The sequence below is a fragment of the Rhizopus microsporus genome (genome assembly GCF_002708625.1).
Source record: "Rhizopus microsporus ATCC 52813 unplaced genomic scaffold scaffold_10, whole genome shotgun sequence".
NCBI classification, from domain to species: Eukaryota; Fungi; Mucoromycota; class Mucoromycetes; order Mucorales; family Rhizopodaceae; genus Rhizopus; species Rhizopus microsporus.
This window is the reverse complement of record NW_019671925.1, coordinates 366298-383057: the sequence shown is the minus strand read 5'-3', so window position 1 is coordinate 383057 and position 16760 is coordinate 366298. Positions and strand designations below refer to the sequence as shown.

General features: G+C 37.8%; 10 protein-coding genes across 10 annotated transcripts; 5 read left to right on the top strand and 5 right to left on the bottom strand.

Annotated features, from left to right (window-relative positions):
- The first annotated feature begins 145 nt into the window (after positions 1-145).
- RHIMIDRAFT_17368 (uncharacterized protein) lies at positions 146-1587 on the top strand. Its single transcript, XM_023605767.1, has 7 exons — positions 146-375; positions 427-492; positions 551-608; positions 786-859; positions 907-1000; positions 1049-1392; positions 1447-1587. The coding sequence occupies exons 1-7, from the start codon at positions 182-184 to the stop codon at positions 1463-1465; spliced, it is 849 nt and encodes a 282-aa protein (XP_023465383.1). The 5' UTR covers positions 146-181; the 3' UTR covers positions 1466-1587.
- A 1291-nt stretch (positions 1588-2878) lies between these two features.
- RHIMIDRAFT_255908 (mitochondrial carrier) lies at positions 2879-4337 on the bottom strand. Its single transcript, XM_023611194.1, has 2 exons — positions 4032-4337; positions 2879-3966 (listed from the first exon to the last, which is right to left on the bottom strand). Exons 1-2 carry the CDS (start codon positions 4152-4154, stop codon positions 3154-3156), a joined length of 936 nt encoding a protein of 311 aa, XP_023465382.1. The 5' UTR covers positions 4155-4337; the 3' UTR covers positions 2879-3153.
- Positions 4338-4630: 293 nt separating this feature from the next.
- RHIMIDRAFT_255906 (ATP-dependent RNA helicase DHX8) lies at positions 4631-7130 on the top strand. The gene is made up of 4 exons (XM_023611193.1): positions 4631-5036; positions 5092-5172; positions 5225-6699; positions 6752-7130. The coding sequence occupies exons 1-4, from the start codon at positions 4847-4849 to the stop codon at positions 7094-7096; spliced, it is 2091 nt and encodes a 696-aa protein (XP_023465381.1). The 5' UTR covers positions 4631-4846; the 3' UTR covers positions 7097-7130.
- Positions 7131-7296: 166 nt separating this feature from the next.
- On the top strand, positions 7297-8999 carry RHIMIDRAFT_255905 (SNF5-domain-containing protein). The gene is made up of 4 exons (XM_023611192.1): positions 7297-7783; positions 7842-8206; positions 8267-8409; positions 8461-8999. The coding sequence occupies exons 1-4, from the start codon at positions 7363-7365 to the stop codon at positions 8516-8518; spliced, it is 987 nt and encodes a 328-aa protein (XP_023465380.1). The 5' UTR covers positions 7297-7362; the 3' UTR covers positions 8519-8999.
- A 272-nt stretch (positions 9000-9271) lies between these two features.
- On the bottom strand, positions 9272-9522 carry RHIMIDRAFT_238341 (uncharacterized protein; the record flags this gene model as incomplete). The annotated part of the gene is made up of 2 exons (XM_023608943.1): positions 9272-9328; positions 9385-9522. The coding sequence occupies 2 exons, from the start codon at positions 9520-9522 to the stop codon at positions 9272-9274; spliced, it is 195 nt and encodes a 64-aa protein (XP_023465379.1).
- Positions 9523-10039: 517 nt separating this feature from the next.
- Positions 10040-10494, top strand: RHIMIDRAFT_244154 (ribosomal protein L32e; the record flags this gene model as incomplete). The annotated part of the gene is made up of 2 exons (XM_023610030.1): positions 10040-10129; positions 10189-10494. 2 exons carry the CDS (start codon positions 10040-10042, stop codon positions 10492-10494), a joined length of 396 nt encoding a protein of 131 aa, XP_023465378.1.
- Positions 10180-11371, bottom strand: RHIMIDRAFT_17337 (uncharacterized protein). The gene is made up of 3 exons (XM_023605766.1): positions 10939-11371; positions 10782-10889; positions 10180-10728 (listed from the first exon to the last, which is right to left on the bottom strand). Exons 1-3 carry the CDS (start codon positions 11357-11359, stop codon positions 10526-10528), a joined length of 732 nt encoding a protein of 243 aa, XP_023465377.1. The 5' UTR covers positions 11360-11371; the 3' UTR covers positions 10180-10525.
- A 159-nt stretch (positions 11372-11530) lies between these two features.
- RHIMIDRAFT_238338 (uncharacterized protein) lies at positions 11531-12830 on the bottom strand (the record flags this gene model as incomplete). The annotated part of the gene is made up of 5 exons (XM_023608942.1): positions 11531-11779; positions 11836-11941; positions 11995-12281; positions 12334-12450; positions 12507-12830. The coding sequence occupies 5 exons, from the start codon at positions 12828-12830 to the stop codon at positions 11531-11533; spliced, it is 1083 nt and encodes a 360-aa protein (XP_023465376.1).
- An 880-nt stretch (positions 12831-13710) lies between these two features.
- Positions 13711-15512, bottom strand: RHIMIDRAFT_255902 (cytochrome P450). The gene is made up of 4 exons (XM_023611191.1): positions 15112-15512; positions 14988-15050; positions 14300-14929; positions 13711-14241 (listed from the first exon to the last, which is right to left on the bottom strand). The coding sequence occupies exons 1-4, from the start codon at positions 15392-15394 to the stop codon at positions 13736-13738; spliced, it is 1482 nt and encodes a 493-aa protein (XP_023465375.1). The 5' UTR covers positions 15395-15512; the 3' UTR covers positions 13711-13735.
- A 131-nt stretch (positions 15513-15643) lies between these two features.
- RHIMIDRAFT_255901 (alpha/beta knot) lies at positions 15644-16666 on the top strand. Its single transcript, XM_023611190.1, has one exon. The coding sequence runs from the start codon at positions 15650-15652 to the stop codon at positions 16595-16597; it is 948 nt and encodes a 315-aa protein (XP_023465374.1). The 5' UTR covers positions 15644-15649; the 3' UTR covers positions 16598-16666.
- The last annotated feature ends 94 nt before the right edge of the window (positions 16667-16760 follow it).

Below are 16760 nucleotides of genomic sequence, written 5' to 3'. Positions count from 1 at the left end.
TTTTTGCTTTATAGTATTAATCTATTTTTGCAAAGCTGAATTTTAAGTGATTGGTGATGGTGGCTTTTACGTGAGGCCCATTGGTTTATTTTTTAAACTTTTTTCCCTCTCCCTCTCTCTTTCCGCTCTCTCTCTGCTTTTTTTCTTTCTTTGTTTAAAAGGGGAAAAAATATACATAAATATGTCAACAAGAGTTTACCTTGGTCGCCTTTCTCGCTCTGCTAATAAGCGTGACATTGAGCGTCTCTTTAGAGGTTATGGCGACATTCGCGAAATTAACTTGAAATCTGGTTTTGGTTTTGTTGAATTTGCTAGTGAAAAAGATGCTAAAGATGCTGTATATGATTTCCACGGCAAGAGCTTCCTTGGTGAAAGGTAACAAAGATGACTATCGAATACTCGACATTTGCTTATAAATTGAAATAGATTGATTGTTGAAATTGCTAGAGGAGCTCGTCGCCATGACGAAAGACGTCCTCGTGGAAATGATAGGTAAATTTCATAAATAACCTATATTATTAATAATGATGATGACTCATAAATTTAATAGAAGTCGCTCTCGTTATCGATTGATTGTTGAGAATATTGCTCCTGGAACGAACTGGCAGGTACGGACCGCTCTTCTTTTTATCACCCCCTCCTCCCTTTTATCCTGGTCTTTAGCCTTTTGGGCAAGACTCTCTACTTTATTTTCTTTGGGGGTGCTTAAACCATGTTATTCTGTTATCTCTTACCGCTCTCCCTTCTCTGTTGGCTTTGTCTTCCTTGGGAACCTTCTTACATAGGACCTTAAAGATATGATGCGTAAAGCTGGTGAAGTTACTTTTGCTGATATCTCTCGTGATCATCCCACAGAAGGGTAAGAAGAAGGTAAACTAGTTTTAGTAAATTAAACCGTTTGTTTAGTATTGTTGAATTCCATGTACGTGAGGATATGGAATACGCTTTGAGAAAATTAAATGACCGCGAGTTGAACGGTCAACGTGTCCAACTTCGTGAGGTAAGCTATTTAATATGCGTCCAATGTTTTTTCTAACTGTTTCATTAGGACCCCATCAAGGTCGAGCGTTATTCTCGTCGTTCTCGTTCTCGCTCCAAATCTCGCAGCAGAACCCCTCCTCGCCGTCGTCGTCGCTCACCTTCTCGCTCTCGTAGCCGTAGTCCTCCTCGTCGTCGTCGTCGCTCTCCCTCTCGTTCTCCCTCTCGCTCTCCCTCTCGTTCTCGCTCTGTCTCTGAGTCTCCTCGTAGAAAGAGAACCAGAAGAGGCGAAACTCCTGAACGCGATGACAGTCGTATTAGAAGACGCAGCAATTCCAAGCCTAGAAGTCGCTCTCGTAGTCCCGCCAAGTCTATGGATGATTCTCCTCCAAGATCCCCTCGTAGCGAAGGAAGGTAATGTATACATGGTTGATATAATGTATTTTAAAAAGTACTCACATGCCATAGTGTTCACGATGACGAGTAAATGATATACAAGGTGCACACAGCTATTTCTGTAAGCCCTTGTTTCTTTAATAGCTATGTCTCTTTTTTCCCTCTCTTTCTTTCTCTTTCTCTTTCTCACTCTATCACTTTCCTTTATCTTCCTCTCTTGTTTCAAGTTTTATTTTTTCTTTCTTTTATAAAACAAATAAAAAAGTACAAATGTCAAATTACTTGAAGCGATTGTAATTGTCTAAAGAGACCAAAAAAAAAAGAAGAAGCAAGGTTCATGTACTCATGCCACACCATTAGTTACCCTCTTCAGTGGCTCAAATTGAGAGGCTCAGCAGTAGCTGTCAATAAAGCGTCTGATGTTGTCTTGCATTCTGCTCCATTAGATCAAGAAAAGGCTGTTGAAGCAGTCAAACGTACATTTCAAGCTATAGATTCCAATTCTCTGACTTTTTCAGTCCATACCAAGAAATCAAGTATTCCCGGAGCAGGTAAACCTTTTTTTTTTAACTTCTCATTATATAAACGTATAGGATTAGGCGTCTATTTGAGTGGACAAAAGCAGACAAGAGGACAAATTGTATGCTTTTATCCAGGAACGATCTATTTACCGTCAGATCCTATTTTGTTTGTAAGCATAGCCAATGAGTATATCTTGAAGTGTGTCGATGGTTTATGTATTGATGGAAAATCAACTGGGTTATCTGGACGGATATATAGATCGGTCTATAAGCGAGAGAACTGGCCTGGAGCAATAGAAATAAGTGACTGCAGCTGGATGAATCAATCAAGGTTTGTTTCAATAGAAATAGAAATAGCGTGTTATTAAGCAGGTTATATTAGAAGAAATAATCCATTGGCGATCGGTCAAATAGTTAACAATCGTACAGGAGCACACAAGGCTAATGGTAACAAAAAAAAAAAAAAAGAAAAATATAATGTTTACAAGTGACATATAGTCTGTTATCAAGAGATAGATTTACCTATCCAATTCCCTTCCGAGTTAAGGAGATATATACCAAATATGTATTGGAATACAATTATCGATCCAATGAGCTATCCTATGCGTGTGGTCGCACTTGTTACACTTGGAGACGTTGAGCCAGGTGAGGAACTCTTTTCAACTTATATGGATCTTGTACATTCTTAAAGTGGAAGGTTGTGTGCAAAAATAAAGAGTATATCTTCTAGTTCTCTCTCTCTATTTTATTATTGGTGATGAGCTTTGTTATCTTTATTTTAGATTAGATCAACATTTGTACCCAAAAAAAAAATGACTCGTGTCCAATAATCAAGAACCCTTGAAGAGTGTCAAGTGATTCGATCAAATATACCCTTCCTTTAAGCGGTATACTTACATGGCTCATTTTAACGCTATAAAAAATCTACAAGATATTGTATCGCGCTGATAGTAAAAAGTTGAGCTTCAAACAAAAAAAAAAGGCAATTTAGTTTACGTGGCATCGTACCTAATTTACTTGGAGGCACCAAAAATTAGTCATTTTTTATAGCAACTGTGTAACGATCATTGATGGAAACTATAGTTACACTAGATAAGCAGAGTGTGTTTTTATTCTCCTTTTTTATTTGTTAATTGACAGTCAATGTGAATTAAATAACCCAAACGAAAATATATATATGTACAAGAAAGATAAAAAAGATTAAAAGGAATAAATAGCTATGATACAAGTCTGTACGGCAAACAGAAGAAGGGGGATATTATAAAGTAAGGTATTTTTCTTGGATACTTGCGTTGTCTTTGGCACTAATGAACCATTTAAAGTATTCGTAAACACTCCAGCTAATGGCCGCGCTAGGCATATGTGTTAATACTCTTGGTTTAAATCCTCTGAAAAATCCGCTAATTCCATATCTTTCCTTAATAATTTGTGCGGCATCTAAAAGTCCAGAGGCATTTCGGATACGAGGGTCGCTGTTTTGTCCACGGGTCTGAAGTAGTGTCTTGACGACGTCTAATGGTGTTGTTATGGAGGATGCGATGGCACCTGCTAAGCAGCCAGCAATGGCATGTGTCTTGGGATCGTACTGGCCTGAGGGATTCAACACCTTGCGGAAATATTCATAGGTAGAGAATTGGATTGATTGAAATGGGATAGACATGGTCAAGGTCGTAGGCAATGAGATGTAAAATGCTTTCAAGCCTTCTTTAGCATACACATGACGAGCACATTCTCTGACAGACATGAAAACACTATCGCCAAGCTGCATACGCTGTTTTACCACATCAAATGGGTTCATAAAGGCATCGTGTACAAGTGTAGCACAAGCACCAGCAGCAGCAGTCATCAGAGGATGGTGTCCTTCTGCATTGCCTCCAAAAAAATCTTTACATGCTTCATAGGTACCAAAATGAAGTGCATGTGCAGGGCCGGCACCCACCACTACCGAGTTGACACCACGCCAAAGGTTACGTGAAGCAGCTTTATAAGATGGAGTACTCATGATAACAGAGCCAGTAGCAGCAGCAAGCATCTGTGGACGAGGGACAGTTTGAATGACTTGCATACGAGTCTAATTGATAAAAGACAGGGTTAATTCATGCTAGATATGCCAGCTGCCTTTATTTGTATGTGTACCTTGATGCTATCAACTGGATACATGGCACAGTGTTCAGCAATGCCAGCAAAAGCACCAGCTAAAGCGTCTTGAGCAAGGGTGGCATTTTGTCCAAGGGACTCATAGTCGTATTCTTCCGTCATTTTATTCCAGAGTGGGGAAAAGTTGTTTTTATTATAGAAAAAGAAAGAAAGAAAATAAAAGGGAAAGAAAAAATATTATGAAAAAGATTTTTTTATAAGGAAAAAAGAATCTGATTACGAAAAAATACGCAAGCCATCTTCTCTGCTGACAACCAATGAAAATTTATCTGATAAAGATATTTGTTTATCCGTACTCCCCCGGAAGAGTAACACAGAAAAATCTGATTATCAAACAAAATTGATTTTACCAATCATTTCAAAAGATAAAATCTGATTAATCAATCATTTGTTTGCTACCAGTTACCCTGTTGCTCATTTTTTTTTGCCTTCCCCACAAACGCAAAAAAAAAGTTCTAAAGCATATCATACCCTTGTTCATCTGATAACTTTGTCAGCAGTTACACATGTTCATGACATTACGTTGTCAACCCTTCCCCCGTGGATTACTGCTTTTAGTTTTTCCTTGTTTTTATATCATCAACTATTTATAGATTCTCAACCACAGCCCTCTTTTATTCTTGTTTATCAAAACGGGCCGAAGCAAAATAAGAAATCTTGTATTTCCATGTTCCCATTCTACTTGTATTTTTTTGTTCTACCTTTTTCGACTGTGACTGTTTGTGACTATTGAGCTGATTTTGTCTGGTTTAAAAAAAAAGAGAGAGAGCAGCACATGAACAGAAACAGTACAGATGAAGCGAGTGATTCATTTCCAGGATCAAGAACCAGAATGGGAATTTAAAGCAAATAATGTAGAAAATAAGAAGAGAAAAAAGGAGAAATTCAATAATGGCGAAAAAAGAAAGAAATTGAGTAATGCTGACTACAAGAAGAAGAAAAAAGAGATGCTTGACTTTAGAAAGCAGCTGCCTATTTACTCAGGTCAGAGATCTAAACTTGATTGCCATAGTTAGTATTAATCTCATTCGTAATATAGGTCGTGAAGCCATCATTAATGCTTTAAAAGAAAATCCTACAGTTATTGTCATGGGAGAAACAGGAAGTGGAAAAACAACTCGTAAGTGACAACAGGTTTATATATGACACTGTATACAAACTGCATTATAAAGAGATACCACAGTTTATAGTGGAAGCAGGCTTAGCATCAAAGGAACTGGGCGCTGTGGCGGTTACTCAACCAAGACGAGTGGCTGCCGTTAACTTGGCCAGACGTGTAGCAGAGGAGACGATGACCAGATTAGGTTCTAAAGTGGGCTATACCGTCCGTTTTGATGATACATCAAGTTCAGAGACGATCATCAAATACCTTACAGATGGTATGCTGCTGCGTGAAATTCTGTCAGACGAACTCTTGCTTCGATACAAGTTTGTGGTTTTGGATGAGGCACATGAACGTACCCTGAGAACGGACATGTTGTTTGGAATGATAAAGAAGATCCAAAGAATACGTGAAGAAAAGCATAAGCGCGGAGAAGCGGGCATAGAACCATTGAAGGTAGTTGTGATGAGTGCTACTTTGGATGCAGAAAAGTTTAGCGAGTTTTTCAATCATGCCAAGATTCTCTATATTTCGGGTCGACTTTATCCGGTGGATACTCTATTTACGACAGAACCACAGGCTGACTACATTGATGCTGCCCTTGTCTCCATCTTCCAGATCCATGTCAACAATCCCAAAGGTGATATTCTTGTATTTTTACCGGGTCAAGAAGCTATCGAAAGTTTAACGGCGCTTGTCAACGATTACGCTTCTCAGTTACGGCCAAACCAACAAAAGCTACTGACTTGCCCTCTCTTTGCTGCACTACCTCCATCACAGCAACAAAAGGTATTTGACCCTGCACCAGAGAATACGCGCAAGGTGGTCTTGGCCACCAATATTGCAGAGACCAGTATCACTATTTCTGGCATAAAGTATGTCATCGACTGTGGATTGGCTAAACTTAGAGGATTCAATCCCAAGATTGGTGTAGAGTCTCTTTTGCTCCATCCCATTTCTAAAAGTTCAGCCTGGCAGAGAACAGGTAGAGCCGGAAGAGAACAGGCTGGTGTTTGTTATAGATTGTATACAGAAGAGACCTTTAGGGAACTAGAAGATGACACTGTGCCCGAAATTAGACGATGTAACTTGGCCGCTGCTGTTTTGGCGTTGAAGGCGTCAGGTATTGAAGACGTCTTGGATTTTGATTACATGGATCGACCTTCAAGAGCGTCTCTTGTGCGTGCGCTAGAAGAACTTTATGCTTTAGGAGCTATTAATGATCAAGGTCAACTATCCGAATTGGGTAAACAGATGGCCGGATTCCCGTTGGATCCCATGTTCTCCAAGGTGCTTATACAGTCAAAAGAGTATGAGTGCACCTTAGAGGCAATTTCGATCATTTCATTGCTGTCGGTAGATTCTATCTTTTTTACACCGTCGGATAAAAGAGAGCAAGCAGCCGAAGCGCGGAAAAAGTTCATACACCCTGACGGCGATCATTTAACACTACTTAATGTACTAAAGTCATATTGGGAAGTCAAAGGGGACATCGAATGGTGCAGAGAGAATTTTATTAATAATCGAAATATGAAGGTGGCTCTGGTAAAGTTGATCAAGCTCTTCTTTCTTTATTTCTCTGACATTGTTTCTTTAGGAAGTACGTGATCAACTTATTCGCTTTTGTGAGCGCATAGATTTGGATCCCAACAGTTCTTGCGGAACAGAAACTGATAATCTATTAAAGTGCTTCATCACAGGCTTCTTTCAAAATACAGCACTTCTTCAACCTGATGGTTCATACAAGAGTGTGACAGGTGGTCAACTGATCAAGATTCATCCTGGCTCGGTCATGTTTGGCAAACGAGTTGAGGGTATATTCTATAATGAACTCGTGTTCACAACAAAGCATTATGTACGAAATGTGTCTGCTATACAATCTGCTTGGTTGCCCTTAGCAGCGCCAAAGTATTTCAATAACATGAAAGCATCTGTATCATAATAAAGCATCCATCTTTAAAAATCTCTAGTTTCTGATGACCACCTTAAAAGGAAGGTGCTTGTCACTGCAAAGAATTTTTTTTTTTATTTTTCTCTCTGTTTCTTTATTTATTTATATAATTGAAGTCAATGCAGAACAATCAGCCTTTACCACCTCATTTATTACAGCAGCAGCAGCAACAACAACAGCAGCAGCAGCAATACTTGCAACAGCAGCAGTTGATTCAACAGCAACGTGGTATGTTTTATCCTCAAGTCGCTTATCCAATGATGGCCAATATAAAACCATCCGACAGAACACATGGTGTATTTTCTACCTATCCAGCGCGTCTAAAGCATTCGAATGATAATGCTTTGCTCTTACCAGAATCATATCTTACGAATAAAAGAACACGCTTTGCTGGTAGTGAATCTGACGATGACTTTTATGTGGATGAAAGCGATGAAGATGAAGAAGGAAATAAAGAAAGAGAAGAAGAAGATAAGAAAAGATCTGTAAATAAGTCAAATCAAAATGGACAAACAAGACCTGATTGGCCCAAGATTACAAGAAAGAAGAATAATTTGTATTATTCAGATTTGGATTTAACCAAGATTTCAGAAATTGAAGAAATACTTGTGCCTGTACGATTAGATATTGATATTGATTCAATTAGACTGAGAGATAGATTCTTGTGGAATATGAATGGTAAGCATATAACTTCCTTTTTTATCTCTTCTCTTTTTTATTCTAAGTTAGATTTTAGAACAATATCTAACACCAGAGAAATTTGCAGAGATGTTATGTGAAGACTTGGAATTGCCACAATATAAATTTGTTCAACCCATTGCTGATTCAATACGCTCTCAAGTCTTGGATTTTGAAAGCGTAAATACAATACAGCTACCAAAAACACATGCACGCGTCTTGATAAAGCTGGATTTACAAATTGGAAAAGTGAATTATAAAGATCAGTTTGAGTGGGACTTGCAGAATGATAATACCAACGCGCCAGAGGTATTTAGTAGACAGCTGGCTGCTGAACTTGGTGTAGGTGGAGAGTATGTGGGTATTATATCGCATGCGATACGCGAACAATTATTTAGACATAAAAAGCAATATGTTGAAGAGGTTTGTATTTTATATGCATACATATAGTCAACTCTGTTTATTAACACATGTGATAAATAGCTCATGATAGAAGGAGAAATCAGATCTGCATTAGATAATGTGTATCGGCCAATGGATGAAACTAAGCATTGGGAGCCACAGATAGAGACATTATCCAATGATGAATTAGAGAAATTATTGATATCACAAGAAAGAAATATAAGGTAAGCTTATTTGATCTCTTTATTCTGCTTTTGCTCATAAATATATTTTAGACGAATGAGAAGAGAAACACGATTCAAGAGGTCGACTCGTCGTATCAGTAATTATTAAACATTTAATCATTATGCACCTAATAATAAAAGAATCAACAGTTACTCCCTATGACAGACTTAATTTCAATTGCATACAAGGTGAAAAGACGGCTATTGCAAAGTGATATTACGTAGTTGATAATGAAGCCACTGCCAGAATAAAACTTGACTGATTGTTTTTATTAAAACCAAAAAAAAGAAGAGAAAGTTCATGCTGCCAGCATCATCTATCAGTCATGAAAGAATAAGGTTCCAAAGATACGGTCGCCAAGCCCTTAAAGCTTGCTGTAAGGGACGCTACTACTTCGGTCTGTTCTCTCTTTTCAAAGTTTTTGAAATATAAGATTAATTCGAAACAAATAAAAAAGGCTATGCTGTCAGGCGCGTTTACTACATGGATTACACAAAAGAGCAATGTCTATGTGTCATTTATATTTCTCACAGACTACAAAGCTACACTGATGACATTATATGTAAATAGCAACCATAGATCTTGTCTTCTATTGTTGAAAATAATTTACAAACAAATGTCTTTATTGCAAAAGTTGTGATCTACTTGCAATTGAGGTATCAACTCTGTCAAAAAGAAATAGAAAACATCTCAAGGGTATAACAATAATAGTTGTATTTTTTTTTTTTCCTTTGCAACAGTAGTGAAGAACATGTAAAGTTGAAAAAACTGTCACTGTACGAAGAGTATTTTTATTCTGTCTGTAACTCTGTTTGTGTATATATATATATTATATGTTTATATATGCAGTTTGTGTATAATCTAATGGTGTTCATCATGGTGATCGTCGCCGTGATGGTCCCAAGGATGTCTCCAACCCTAAAATGATATTAGTATTCTGGTCTTATTTTTAGTAAAATGTGTCAAATGATTACCAAAAGAACAGGTCCGTCTTCTTTAGCACGATACATCATCCAGAACCACATGGCAGCACCTAAGGTTTTACCAACGAAGCGATGAGCGAAGCCTGGGAAATGTGGGTGAAATCCTAATCCTCCAGCAGAACCAGCCATTTATTATTATCAGTTATTGTAAGCTTTTACTAAAAGGAAAAAAAAAAACCTGAACCTCGCTCGTTATTATCGGAGTTGTGCCAGGGATGTTGATGACATGACCATGTTGTATTTCTGAGTTCGCGACTCGGAGATGAAAAGGTCAGTCCGGCAAAGAACCGGAACTGGGTCCTAAAGAAACTGTGGGCAGTGGAAGGAGGGTGGCAATCAACAAAAGCACTCCATAAGCTGGCCGTGCAAAAGGATCTTCCTCTTCCAGCATCAGCCTAAGAAGGTAAAGACCATCAAAAAGATGAAAACATCCATCTATCCACAGTTAAAGAAGATACATCAGATATAACAACCAAATATCATTTCAATACAATCCGCTTTATGACACAAAATAGCAATCGCCCGTCAGTCACCATTGAACATTAATAATTCAACAGAGAGAGATGATATTTTCATTAACTGTGGACAGAGAGGGGGAGAGAAAGAATGAGATTATTAAACTGTTTATCTTTCTTTAGCTTTAGAAATGGTTACTCCTGTCGTAAAGCACAACATTGTGAAGAAGCGTACTGCTCACTTCAAGCGCCACCAATCTGACCGCTTTATGCGTGTTGGTGTATGTATATACTAAAGACAAAATTGCTATGAACAGTCTGTTAATATGATTTTTTTTAGGAATCTTGGAGAAAGCCCAAGGGTATTGATAACGCCATGCGTAGACGTTTCAAGGGTACAGCTCCTATGCCCAAGATCGGTTATGGTTCTGCCAAGAAGACCCGTCACCTCTTGCCTAACGGTTTCCGCAAGTTCACCGTTTCTAACGTCCGTGAACTCAACCTTTTGTTGATGCACAACCGCACTTATGCTGCCGAAATTGCTCACAACGTCTCTTCCAAGAAGCGTGTTGCCATTCTCGAACGTGCTGCTCAACTTAACGTCAAGGTTATCAACGCTGGTGCTCGTCTTAGATCCCAGGAGTAAATTTTAAACCGACATTTTGTATTAAACTTTATTATCCTACAATTTGCCCACAGTTTGTTATCGTGATTATTTCGAGTGGTTGTTCATTTGATACAGACACTGCGTTTATTTGATCCAGCACTTGTTGTCCTTGAGTGACTTGTCCAAAAATTACGTATTTGCCATTGATTTTATCAAATTGAGGGTGCTTATCTCCAAGGGTAATGAAGAACTGTGAGGTATTAGAGTTTTTACCTAGTTGTTATCAGCTTCAACATTGACACATACATTTGCAACATCTTATTTACCTGAATTTGCCATGGCAACTAGTCCCTTTTGATTAAACTTCTTGGCAAGCCCAGGCTTCTCATCATTAAACTTTCCATTGTAAATACTATCACCGCCTGATCCGTCACCTAAAATGTTACAGTGTAAGACAACTGATTCTATCTTTATATCTTATACCTCTTGTAACATCTCCACCCTGCACTATAAAATCAGAAACTAAACGAAACATGCGAGTGTTTTTGTAATAAAGCGGTTTCTTGGAACTCTTGCCCACTTTGCCCCCTTGGCATAGGGCGACAAAGTTTTCACACGTCTTGGGACACTCTTTATCAAATAATTCAATTTCGATTCTACCCCCCTTTAATGGCTCAGGCGCATCAATAAGCCATTTTTCGCTCGTCGCTGTAGGGTCACTTGCGAGAATATCTTTTGCAGTTTCTTTATCTTCTAATGTCAATTGGTCAAGCTCATCAGACACAAAGCCATAAGTTGAACTCCACTGTTTAACCCAGGCTTTGGCTTTCGAGTATCGTCTTGAAGCATCATCATATTTTTCGACATCTCCAATCTTGATTTCAAGAAATACTTTACGCGACATTACAAACTGGAAGCAAATAAAAGAAAAATGCAGACACTTTATTTGAAAGAAAGAAAAAGCCACAAGAAAGCGACATAGAATAATAATGATCATAATGAAGAAGCTTGTATATGAATATGCAAAAAAAAAAGGGACAAGATGAGAAAGTCTACATGTCAACAACGAAAAGGCCTATACATCGTCATCAAGATAGTCTTCATCTCGATAACTCCTCCTATAAGTTGATGTATCTCTCTTTGTTGCAAGGCCAAGTTCTTGAGCAAAGTTTGCATAGTTTCCTTCCAGCAGATGGCCTGGGCCCAAATCAATTCCAGTCTTCTTCTTGGGTCCAGTGAATGGTTCAGGAGTAACCCATTTGGATCGACAATAGACACAAGTGACATTGGCACCCTTTGAAGCAGCCCACATGCCAAAGCATTCCTATGGATAAGGACGTAAATATAGCTGTTATGTAAAACGTTGTTTTGGCTGTATACCTTGTGTATATTATTTCCACACACTTTGCAGAAATCAATTTGGTCAATCTTGCCTTCTTCAAACTCCTCAAAGCAGATAGGACAATCAGAGATGTCCAGTGGGCGGCTAAAGAAAAGGTGGGTTAGGATCCATACAACATGCAATACTGATACTTTTACCGTTTAGCTTCTGGAGTAGATCCATCTTGTGAAATACCATACATTGTATTCATAATTCTTTCCCTAACATCTTCAGGAACTAATATTGAAGGATCAACCTGCCTGCAGAAACTACGTGCATGAATACGTTCTTCTTTTTTTGTATAAAGACTTTGATATAATGGATTATCATAAGGAAGTCGATAGACTTTGAGTAAGACCATCAGTATATGTTTACAGTGTGTACGTCTCAAGGCGTAGTCCATGCAAGTACATTTCATATGAGATGATATAGTAACTGTATAGTTCTATATATAAGCTGGTATTAGATACTATAAAAATCAGGATCAAATCACGTACATTTCCAATGCTTCCAAGGACTTCAAAAACTTCAGTTGATTCATCATCAGGTGAAAGTTGACGCGAAAGAACAAACATGCGTTGTTTCAATGCTCTGGTGACTCTACCTCTCATTGACTATGCATAAAAAAAAGTGAATATCATTTATATGTATAAAAGTTGCTATTTTATACCTCATTCAAGTAAATTTTTGCTTCTGGTGGAAGTTTAGCACGAATTGCCAACCTTTTCTTTTTTTCAGCCTCAACACTAGTCTTTAAAACCTGCATTGCATTTTCATCAAGCACAAAGGAGGCAACTTGTTTTTTTCTTCGTTTGCCTGTGGAAGTACTGGCAGTTGTGTTAGTTGAAACAGTATTACTAGTAGATACTGTTTTCTTTGTTCTTTTGGGTCTTTTTGTTGTTGTTGTTGTCGTCGTCGTCGTTGTAGGCTCTTCAGATAAGTCTATAGGATCTTCTGCAGTCCCCTCATTTTTTTTTTTTGTTCTTTTTGGCATTTGTTGTCTTTATTTAATACAAGTTGAAAAAGAGAAAGAAAGTGTGTTGCATTATGCGTAGTTTCTTTTTTAAAATTTTTTTTCGGAAATCCAAAAAACACAGAGCGACCTTTATGCATCATTGAAGCCTATAGTTTATTTTGTATAGTCAAGCATATACATTCAAGCAGACCGTCTCTTTTTTCTCTCTCTTTCTTTAGTATAGTTGCCAATAAATAGGGAATAAGGATTTGGATATATTATCTGTTCTGATTTTTTCAGTCCTGAAAATGATTCTGACATTGTTACTGTTCCATGTGGACATACATTCCATAAGTATTGGTAAAAAAAAAAAAAAAAAAAGAAAAAAGGGAAATACACATAGAAACAATATTAATCGTATAGTATTGATGCCTGGCTGGAATGCGCTAATCTATGTCCTATATGCAAAAAGTATACGCAAGAATCCGATGTAAGAAAGACATTTTTTGTCAGAAACGAGCCAAGACAATCGCGTTCCATTTGATGATGAAATTACTATAAGAATGATATCAAATTTATCTAAAAATATGGAATCATCAAAGAGCTTTTTAAGCGTAGCATCTGCTCATCTAGCAAATGTTAAAAATGTCATGCGAACAGCGAAAAGAGGTTATGAGGGAATCCAATTGCACAAAGAAACAATGCCAATAAGTTTACAATTACTCATAGGCGACATAGATGATGCTATAAGGAGCTCAGTACAGCCTTTAAGTCAAATAATGTACGCTTTACATGATATGAGAATGATGCGAAAGGAAATAGCTAATTTCATTGCATCTTGTCACAATGAACGCAGACAAGGACATTACTATATGCTTCAAAAATAAATGAGAGACTTGAGTGTATTATCAAAAAAGAGCTAAAATAAAATGTACAGGGCATTTTTATTTGGTAAATAGAGATACTTTATCATGTCGAGGAATTAGACGGATTTTATAGTGAGGAATAGCTAAAGTAGCGCCACGTACATCTCTAACCACATCAACATCAATCAGCTGTTCAGAAACCCTTTCGATCTTGAAACAAGCCAACAGGGCAGAAAGAGCCATGAACAAACTACGCTCGGCAAGATGAATACCAACACATACACGGCGTCCTGTCGAAAAGCTTAGATGAGGTCGATCTTCCACTGACTGGGAAAGTTTACGATCGTCCAAGGTATCCTTAACAAATTGTATATGCCTTTCTGGCTTGAATTGATAAGGATCAGGGTATCGTATGGGGTCATGATGAATAGCAAATAGGTTCATCACGATGATGGTGCCTTTGGGGATATGCCAGCTCTTATAGGTATCATCTGTACTTGTAGCATGAGGGATAGCAACAGGAGCAGGAGGACGCATCCGAAGGGTTTCTAGAATAATACATTGAACAAAAGGCAGCAATGGTTCTGGAGTACGCAACAGTCAGATATACGTATCATTATTTTATACATATTATACATTTACCATCATCTGCCCCAGGGAGTCTATAAAGTCCTATTTGAGACTTTATTTCTTCATAGGCCATTTCTTGAATCTCTGGATGATTTGCCAAGTAGGCAACTGCCCACTCAATAGTAGATCCAGTTGTTTCTGAGCCAGCGCCAACAAAAAGAGCGATGAAATGGATAATTTGAAGGTCTGTCAACTCGCCTTGGTCTATAATATCTTTAACAAAGCACTTTTGACGATTTTCTTGTGTTTTGAACTGTTGAAGAAGAGCATTGTAAAAGCTTTGCACGTCATTACTAATTTCAATATATCTCGTTTTCGTTTTTGGGAGTATCTTTTTGAGAATCGGAAAGAATTCCTTGATTTGATCGCTTGGACTGAGTGCCTTGGCTGCTCTTTCTGTAAGACTGAATATTCTGTGCAATAAGGGATCGCTTGGTTCAAAAAAACACATGTCACCAAAGACAATTGCAAGGATAGATGTTAGAGTATAGTGCTCAATAAAGTAAGATAAACTAATGCCTTCTCCATGCATGTTTTCATTTTCAGTAGAGATGTGGTAAAGGTGAGAAATAAACGATGTTCGACGTTCATCAATAATAGTCTGATAAAGTGTAATCTTGGGCTTGATCAGTCCTAAGTGTGCTATATTGGAGCAAGATTAATCCATAAAAGAGTTTTATGCTTTGTTTTTAATATTTACCTATGCGGCGAAAACTACGCCATTTAGAACCATAAGGCATAAAGGCAAAGGCTCCTCCTTTTTCTATCAATGAAAAAGTAACTTCATTACTATCGCGACTACTTTTGATCCGTTATTACTTTACCTCCTTGAAATAAATCTTCAGTAAGTGCTGTAGGCATTTTTCTAGACGAATAGATTGTTCCGCGACCAACAATCAAATCTTTTATTAGATCACTAGAGTTTAGAACAATCCATCTTTGAGCACCAAAGTAACAAGTGTAAATGGGGCCAACTTCATGACTCCAATTGGAGAATAGTATGTGGATAGGAATAGGTTTGATAAGCTGTAATATATGGCCCAAAATTGGAATGTAACCAGGTGCCTTTGGAGGAAGAAGTTCATTAGTATTTAACTGTTGGTACATTTTCCAAAAGACATAGCCTATGACACTGCTCAAGGTGACTGAGGCAGCCAGATGTAGATGATCTATCAAGAGGGAATACATGAATTAGATCGTAGATGTCTTTTCTTTTTTTCCCTTCGTGTCAAGTGAATTATATATATATTTTCATCCTCTTTTGTTCGCCAAAAAGGGAAAGTCCTTCTGGAAAGCATATCGGACTTGGAAACTAACAAGAGAAGAAGAAGAAAAAAAGCTTTGGTCATCTTCGTTATTGATATGTCATTTTACAAATACCCTTTCCCGAGTTTATTTAAAAGAATCATAAACCAAAAAACATCGCCAGCAAAGCACCTTATCGCCTTACGTGAGTCCAAACAGTATCGTCAAGAAAAACAAGCTGTTGTTGTTCAAGGGCTAAAGACGATCAGAGAACTACGAGATCAAGGTATCAAGATCAACTCATTGATTGTCACAGCCAAGAAAGAACCAAAAGAAGCAGAGGAAGTTAAGTTTCCAGCAAATAGTGTTTTGGAGAATCCAGACAGTTTTCCAGCCGAAAAGTATTACTTGACCGATGTTGATTTAACACGAAGAATTTTGGGTACAGCATCTAGACCAGGCAGACATGAGGTCTATGCTGAAGTAGCTCTTTTACAACACACATTTGAGCCCCAGGAACGAATGCTGGTGCTTGATAAAGTGAATGATCCTGGCAACTTGGGTACAATTGTAAGAACAGCTAAAGGATTAGGATGGAAATCTGGCATCATTACTTCTGGAACTTGTGATCTATATAATGACAAAGCCATTAGAGCGTCGAGAGCAATGTCAATCACTTGGCCACATACAATTGTTTCGATCACTGGTTTATTAGATTTTTTAAAAAAGCACAACATTACGCCTATTGTAGCCGACATGTTACCTAAAGATGACGATAGTCAAAAAGTGTGGTCACCCGACTATGGCCACTCAAACGTAAAGGACGTACAGCCTGGCTCTGGTATCTGGTTTTGGAACTTTCAGGGTGAACAATTGAACATTCCAGAAAAGGTGGCTTTGGTATTAAGCTGTGAACACAATGGAGTTGATGAAGCATTAGATCATGTAACGAGAGTATCTATACCTTTAGCATCCAATGTAGAATCACTCAATGTTGCCTCAGCGGGAAGTATTATTATGGCAGAAATGAATAGGTTGCTGAGGCAACGAGTCCGTACGACATAAAATAATATATAAAACTAAAAATAGACTTGTCAGCTTTACTAAAAATAAAATAAATAACATAGATTGAACATGCCTTGTTCCATTTTCCCTTTCTCTCTCTCTCTCTTTTATTTTATTTTTCCTTTTTCCTCTTCTTTATTTACACATAAACACACATAAACGC

What these genes read in the sequence shown, in the direction of transcription:
- RHIMIDRAFT_17368 (XM_023605767.1), top strand. Translation starts at nt 182, where the DNA reads ATGTCAACAAGAGTTTACCTTGGTCGCCTTTCTCGCTCTGCTAATAAG. An exon ending in CGTCCTCGTGGAAATGATAG is followed by an intron (nt 493 to 550) that starts GTAAATTTCATA and finishes TAAATTTAATAG; the next exon opens with AAGTCGCTCTCGTTATCGAT. An exon ending in CGTGATCATCCCACAGAAGG is followed by an intron (nt 860 to 906) that starts GTAAGAAGAAGG and finishes CCGTTTGTTTAG; the next exon opens with TATTGTTGAATTCCATGTAC.
- RHIMIDRAFT_255908 (XM_023611194.1), bottom strand. Translation starts at nt 4,154, where the DNA reads ATGACGGAAGAATACGACTATGAGTCCCTTGGACAAAATGCCACCCTT. An exon ending in ATCCAGTTGATAGCATCAAG is followed by an intron (nt 3,967 to 4,031) that starts GTACACATACAA and finishes TTTATCAATTAG; the next exon opens with ACTCGTATGCAAGTCATTCA.
- RHIMIDRAFT_255906 (XM_023611193.1), top strand. Translation starts at nt 4,847, where the DNA reads ATGAAGCGAGTGATTCATTTCCAGGATCAAGAACCAGAATGGGAATTT. An exon ending in GCAGCTGCCTATTTACTCAG is followed by an intron (nt 5,037 to 5,091) that starts GTCAGAGATCTA and finishes TTCGTAATATAG; the next exon opens with GTCGTGAAGCCATCATTAAT. An exon ending in AGGAAGTGGAAAAACAACTC is followed by an intron (nt 5,173 to 5,224) that starts GTAAGTGACAAC and finishes TGCATTATAAAG; the next exon opens with AGATACCACAGTTTATAGTG.
- RHIMIDRAFT_255905 (XM_023611192.1), top strand. Translation starts at nt 7,363, where the DNA reads ATGATGGCCAATATAAAACCATCCGACAGAACACATGGTGTATTTTCT. An exon ending in ATTCTTGTGGAATATGAATG is followed by an intron (nt 7,784 to 7,841) that starts GTAAGCATATAA and finishes GTTAGATTTTAG; the next exon opens with AACAATATCTAACACCAGAG. An exon ending in TCACAAGAAAGAAATATAAG is followed by an intron (nt 8,410 to 8,460) that starts GTAAGCTTATTT and finishes AATATATTTTAG; the next exon opens with ACGAATGAGAAGAGAAACAC.
- RHIMIDRAFT_17337 (XM_023605766.1), bottom strand. Translation starts at nt 11,359, where the DNA reads ATGTCGCGTAAAGTATTTCTTGAAATCAAGATTGGAGATGTCGAAAAA. An exon ending in GGGTGGAGATGTTACAAGAG is followed by an intron (nt 10,890 to 10,938) that starts GTATAAGATATA and finishes GTAACATTTTAG; the next exon opens with GTGACGGATCAGGCGGTGAT. An exon ending in AGTTGCCATGGCAAATTCAG is followed by an intron (nt 10,729 to 10,781) that starts GTAAATAAGATG and finishes GATAACAACTAG; the next exon opens with GTAAAAACTCTAATACCTCA.
- RHIMIDRAFT_255902 (XM_023611191.1), bottom strand. Translation starts at nt 15,394, where the DNA reads ATGTACCAACAGTTAAATACTAATGAACTTCTTCCTCCAAAGGCACCT. An exon ending in TGAAGATTTATTTCAAGGAG is followed by an intron (nt 15,051 to 15,111) that starts GTAAAGTAATAA and finishes TTTCATTGATAG; the next exon opens with AAAAAGGAGGAGCCTTTGCC. An exon ending in ACTCCCTGGGGCAGATGATG is followed by an intron (nt 14,242 to 14,299) that starts GTAAATGTATAA and finishes TGCGTACTCCAG; the next exon opens with AACCATTGCTGCCTTTTGTT.
- RHIMIDRAFT_255901 (XM_023611190.1), top strand. Translation starts at nt 15,650, where the DNA reads ATGTCATTTTACAAATACCCTTTCCCGAGTTTATTTAAAAGAATCATA.